Raw genomic sequence first — 6,286 nt, 5'->3', positions numbered from 1 at the left:
CTGATGATGCCCCAGCTGCTCCTGCTGGGAAGCCGAACCCAGAACCCCCTCAGGTCTGGTCCCCACTCCACCCCCAGCACCCCTAGTGCGGCCATGTGGGAGGATGGGGCCCGAGGCTGCAGGGGCCGAAGCAGGTGGGTCAAAGCTCACTTCGCCCGCCTGCAGGTGTTGGTCTTTGTTTTTTAAACCAAACAGAGCGCAGAGGGGCGAGGAAGCAAAAGTGACTCAAACTCTGCGCGAGCCAGAGCCCGTGGAGGCGGCACCTCTCCCAGCACTGGGGACGTGCCCAAGGCTGGCTTTGGGGTCAAAGAATAATCAAAGATGACACTTTGGGGCTGCCCTCTGCCCAGCCCTCCTGGGCAAAGTCGGTGAATCCGAGGAGTCAGCCTGGACTTGGACCTCTGACACCCAACCGCTGCTGGCCTTGGTGCCGGGACCCGAAGGGGTGCGAGGACACAGGGAGGGGTGTGGAGGGGGAAAGCAGCTGGACTCTGCCCAAGCAATATAGGCGCCTGCCTCATCTGTGGTCCCCCACACCTCCAGCTCACCGAGCAGTGGAACAGCCCCTGGAAATCCCCAGGGAGACGGGGCCCAGGGATTTCGGTGAGGCCCTGTGCCCAGGCTGGCTGTGCCCCACATGAGAGAAGAGTCACTCCAGTCCCTCTGGGCTGGTCCACATGCAACCACGGTAGGACACAGGTCTTCTCCATTGAAACGCAGAGGGAGGAAGGGTGTGCCTCCCTGCTCCTTCCCCATCCTCGCGGGGAGGGGCGGTTGCCCTTAGCAACGGGATGCCCACGTGGGATACTGGAAGTCTCAGCCTACCCCACCCCACCCCTCCAGGCCCGGTTTCTCCTGGGTGCAAAGGGTTACTTCAGAGCTGTCGGGCCTCCACAGCAGCACATTAAATGTTCTGGAAACTAGGAGATATGGCACTGCTATACAATGGTCAGGAATAGCCATCCTGTCCTCCTGACCCGGGGAAAGCCAACTTCTGTTTGGAAGGAGCACAGGGTGGCGCCTGGCCTTTGGAATCAGGAAGAACCAGGCTTAAGTAATAGAACTGCCTGACCTCCAGCTTGTCACTTCAGCTCCCAGGTCCGTGCTTGACTTGGGTTGACTGGGTGGGGCACATAAGAAGCTGCGTTCATTCTTTCTTGCCCCTCAGGCATCCTGTGCTCTCAGGGTGCTGGGTGCTGTTTCAGGTCCCAGTACACAGCACAGAGGGAAGAGAGTGCCTGATGGCATGGTGATTGGTCTTAGTGGGGACAGCTAGGCACTAAACCAGGAGTTCTGTCACGCCAGTTGGTGATAAATTGACTTGAAGAAATTTCCACTTCCAGGCAAGGTAGAACAGATGCACCTGTCCCCATGCCCTATACTAAGGTTAAAATCCCTGTATATTTCCCTGGATATTACACATACGTATATAACTACGTACGTAAATGTATATATATCAAACACTAAAAAGTGGACAGAAGAAGGCAGACCAGGTAGGGACCTTGGGACCTGAGGAATGACATGACAGGAGTTCCCTGGATTTTCTTTCTGCCTCATATATCTGTAACTGCGTGCTGGAGAAGCCAGCAACATGAAACACCAAAAGGCACAGACAAAAAACAACAACAAACCCAACAAGCTGGCCCTCAGCCAAAATAGCTAGGCAAGAGGAAGAAATAAAAGGTATCCAAATTGGAAAGGAAGAAGCTAAATTGTCCCTGTTTACGGATGACATGATCTTAAAGAAAACCCTAAAGATTCCACCAACAAGCTGTTAGAATAAATGAAATCAGTAAAGTTGCAGGATATAACATTAACATACAACAATCTGTAGCATTTCTATACCCTAACAAAGAAATCAAGAAAACAATCTCATTTACAATAGCTACAAAAAATACTTGCGAATAAATCTAACCAAGGAAGTGAAAGATCTGTATGCTGAAAACTGTAAAACACTTGTGAAAGAAATTGAAGATGCAAATAATTAGAAAGTTATCCCATATCTGAGATCAGGTGCCAAAAAAAAAAAAGACATCCCATGTTCATGAATTGGAAGAATTAATATTGTTAAAATGTCCATACAACCCCAAACAATCTACAGATTTAATGCAATCCCTATCGAAATTTCATTGACATTTTTCACCAAAATAAATAAAATAATCCTAAAATTCGTATGGGGGAGTAACACCCGCTCCACAGTGGCCAAAGCACTGTCAGGTGCCACATGCAGCCTGTAGGGACATGTGGGCTGCAGTACTGGCCCCACCTAAAGTACTGTAGAGGCCCAAGAGACATGAGCCAGGGCCATTTTAACTGTCAGTAATGGCCACAAAGACCCTTAAATAGCCAAAGCAATCTTAAGCTAAGAGCAAAGCTGGAGACAATATACTACCTAACTTCAAAATATACTACAAAGCTATAATAATCAAAACAACATGGGATTGGCATTAAAAACAAACAGACCAAAGGAACAGAATAGAGAGCCCAGAAGTGAATCCATGCATTTACAGCCAACTGATTTTTGACAGAAATGCCAAGAAACAAAATGGAGAAACGATAGTCTCTTCAATAAATGATGTTGGGGCCAGGTGCAGTGGCTCATGCTTATAATCCTAGCACTTTGGGATGCCGAGGTGGAAGGACCACTTAGGCCTTCCTCCAGGCTCCGGAAGAGACCTCCTCCATGATCCCTTGTTTAAGGGGAAGCTTCCTCAGGACCTCACTGTGGGGGCTGAAGGTGGCCGCCCCTCCAGGAACTTATGCCCCAGGCACTGAATTCCAGCTGCCTAAGTCTGTGTGCATGCGTCTGCGTTTGTGTGCATGTCTGCATGTCTGTGTCTGTGTGTGTGCATGTCTGCATGTCTGTGTGTCTGTGTCGTCTATGTGTCTGTCTGTGCACTTCTGTCTTTGTGCGTTTTTGCATGTGTCTCCATGTGTCTCTGTGCATGTCTGTCTATATGTGTGTGTCTTTGTATCTGTGTCTGCGTCTGTGTGTGCCTGCATGCATGTCTTTGTGTCTTTTTGTGTATGTTTGTGTGTCTGTCTCTGTGTGTGTCTGTGTGTGTCTCTGTGTATGTAATGGTGCATCTCTGTGGCAGGAAGAGGTGTGTGTGATTGTGTGTCTGTGTGTGTCTTTCTGTGTCTGTGTGTGTCATGGTGTCTCTCTGTGGTGGGGAGGGGGTGTGATTTTGTGTCTGTGTGTTTTTTTGTGTGCGTGTAATGGTTTGTCTCTGTGGTGGGGAGGGGGTGTGTGTGATTGTGTGTCTGTGTGTGTCTGTGTATGTGTGTGTAATGGTGTGTCTCTGTGGCGGAAAGGGGGTGTGTGTGATTGTGTGTCTGTGTGTGTCTGTGTGTGTAATGGTTTGTCTCTGTGGGAGGAGGGGGTGTGTGTGATTGTGTGTCTGTGTGTGTCTGTGTATGTGTGTGTAATGGTGTGTCTCTGTGGCGGAAAGGGGGTGTGTGTGATTGTGTGTCTGTGTGTGTCTGTGTGTGTAATGGTTTGTCTCTGTGGGAGGGAGAGAGTGTGTGTGATTTTGTGTGTGTGTCTTTCTGTGTGTGTGTATGTAATGGTGTGTCTCTGTGGCAGGGAGGGGGTGTGTGATTGTGTATCTGTGTATGTAATAGTGTGTCTCTGTGGTGGGGAGGGAATGTGTGTGATTCTGTCTGTGTGTGTCTTTCTGTGTCTGTGTATGCAATGATGTGTTTCTGTGGCGGGGAGAGGGTGTGTGTGATTGTGTGTCTGTGTGTATGTATGTAATGGTGTGTCTCTGTGGCAGGGAGGGTGTGTGTGTGATTTTGTGTTTGTGTGTGTCTGTGTATGTAATGGTGTGTCTCTGTGGCGGGGAGGGGGGTCTGTGTGATTGTGTATCTGTGTGTGTAACAGTGTGTCTCTGTGGTGGGGAGGGAATGTGTGTGATTGTGTCCATGTGTCTTTCTGTGTGTGTGTGTAATGCTGTGTCTCTGTGGCGGGGAGGGGGTGTGTGTGATTGTGTGTCTGTGTGTGTCTGTGTATGTAATGGTGTGTCTCTGTGGCGGGGAGGGGGTGTGTGTGATTTTGTGTCTGTTGTGTGTCTATGTAATGGTGTGTCTCTGTGGCGGGGAGGGGGTGTGTGTGATTTGAGGTGGGGGCGAGACCTAGGCTTCAGTGCTTCAGTTACTCGCAACAGGACAAAGGAAGCAGCGTTTACCTGTTCTGCTAAAACCAAGGGCAGGAGGGGGAGGGGGCTGCTGGCAGCCCTCCCAGAGCCCCTGGCAGCCGCTCACGGGTTCCGGACCGCCTGGTGGTTCTTGGGCACCGCTGCGAACCTCAACTTCTTCAGGACTGCGGGCCAGCCCAGCAGCTGCTGGTCCCACAAGTACTCGGGGGAGAGCACCTTGGTGGGTTTGTGGCCCAGCAGGTACTTGTTCAGGTGGCTCTCGTCGTGCCACACGGCCTCGATGCCGTTGGCCTGGTCGACCATCATGGCCTGGTGGCAGGCCCTGGTGAGCCGCTGCACCTCCTGCACCGACCCCCCGAAAAACCCCCCCAAGTAGTAGAAATCACCCTCGTCCTTGGGGATGTAGGCCTGGGACTGGGGCCGGCGCTCGTAGGTGAAGGCCTCTCGGTTGCTTCCATAGAAGCCGGGGTGCAGGGTGCCGAACAGCGGAGTCAGGATCTCCACGCCCACGTGGTCGCGGAACTCCATGTCCACGTCCACGCACACCAGGTAATCCACCTCGCTGAGGAAGCGCCGCTCGCAGAAGTCGCTGATCATCTCCATGCGGCGCATGGACACGTCCTGCCAGCGCTGGTAGGCGCGCACCTCAAGCACCGACAGCTGCCGACCGGTCCCCAGCGCCACCTGCGGCACCGCGGCCGGCTGGTCGGTGAAGACATAGTAGTGGACCCGGTGGCCCACCATGAAGTGCTTCTCCGCCGTCTCCAGAAACAGCTTCAGGAAGGTCACGTATCTGCAAGGCAGGAGAACGGGGGGCTGGGGGAGCAGCCAGCCGTGTGTCCCTGGGCTGCAGGAGGCCCGCCCTGCGTGCACCCACCAGCGGCCATTGGAAGGCTCAGAGCAGCAGATGCACCACGTTCTCCTGCCCTGTCCTGAGCGAGTCCTCGGGCTCCGACTCGCTTCATCCTCTTCTCAGCGATGGAGGGACCACCAGCACCTCCTCTTAGTAAGGAGGGCTGAGGGCAGGCGGCTGGAGGCTGGCAGCAGGCCGCAGGCTGGAGCCCGCTCACTCCCCCTCAGCCTGGCCTGAGCCATGCCTCCCCACGCAGCTGCCACTCTTACGGCTGGGCCGGCCACGTGCCCCCTCATTATAAGCTGCCCGCGAGGCCCCCACACGCCGGCCTCTGCACCCTAGAGCTTCCCCCTCCCAGGCTTGAACTGCACGTATTCCTAACGGTAGGTCATTCCTGGACTCCCCACTGGATCAGGAACCAGGCCTACCATGTGGGGGAAGGGAAGAAGGTGAACCCTGAAAGAATAGGGGTGAGTAAGGGTTTGTTGAGGCCACAAACCCCGAGTCCATGGTAGAACCTCTAGGCCCAAGTCAGGTGCCTCCCCCACCCCAGGACATTTTCTCCAACTGCCTCAGATGGCGGGTCCCTCCTTGAGGCCCCCCAGGGCCACCACCGTCGGGATGGGGGATCTCCCATCATTCAGCAAGTGTGCCCCTGAGGCCCTGAGTTTATGGAACAGGCATCGTGGCTGCTTTGCCCCAGCTGGCTCATTGGCAAACCACTCACAGGGGGTTTTACCGACCCGGCGAGCCCACGTGAGCTCAGTAAGATGCTGCGTGAATGACCTTTCCCATCTACCCTCTGGGAGGACAAGGCTGGCCACCGCCCCACTGTCTTGAACACAAGGGGAGACCTCAATGTCCGTAGTCACTCGTCACTGCCTGGGTCTCTGCCCTCGGCCATCTCACTGACTTACTTTTTGATGGCAAACACAGTTAACCCGATGGTGGTGTTCTGGAGCCTGAACTGCTCGTTGAGGATGTCGATGTTGAACGTGCCCTCCCAGACAATGGGAGCCAGCCAAGGGGTCATGACACGGACGTCCTTCCTACTGCACACGGAGAGAGATGTGGGGTCGCATGGAGCTGGCAGGGTGCCACACACATGTGCCTGTGGCACACAGCCACCCCCACCTGGAAACTCCACTCAGCTTCCGCCTCCTCTGACCACCCTTCCAGAGGCAGCCACCCTTCCCCAGGAAACCAGCCAGAGGCAAAGGCGACTCCAACTGGGCAAATCATTCCCAGCCCTCCCTCAACATTGGACCTGCCACAC

At 54.0% G+C, this 6,286-nt stretch overlaps 1 protein-coding gene across 1 annotated transcript in view; it reads right to left on the bottom strand.

Moving 5' to 3' along the window:
• Window positions 1-4,079: 4,079 nt before the first annotated feature.
• Window positions 4,080-6,286, bottom strand: part of ABO (ABO blood group (transferase A, alpha 1-3-N-acetylgalactosaminyltransferase; transferase B, alpha 1-3-galactosyltransferase)) — a 7,760-nt gene continuing 5,553 nt past the window's right edge. Inside the window, exons 5-6 of the mRNA XM_011931148.1 lie at window positions 5,928-6,059; window positions 4,080-4,950 (exon numbers count right to left, since the gene is read on the bottom strand). Coding sequence (XP_011786538.1) covers window positions 4,260-4,950; window positions 5,928-6,059 — 823 coding nt within the window. The 3' untranslated portion in view covers window positions 4,080-4,259. The remainder of the gene's footprint in view (window positions 4,951-5,927; window positions 6,060-6,286) is intronic.

The sequence above is a fragment of the Colobus angolensis genome, unplaced genomic scaffold (genome assembly GCF_000951035.1).
Source record: "Colobus angolensis palliatus isolate OR3802 unplaced genomic scaffold, Cang.pa_1.0 Scaffold9, whole genome shotgun sequence".
Lineage (NCBI taxonomy): Eukaryota > Metazoa > Chordata > Mammalia > Primates > Cercopithecidae > Colobus > Colobus angolensis.
This window is presented reverse-complemented; position numbering and strand designations above follow the sequence as displayed.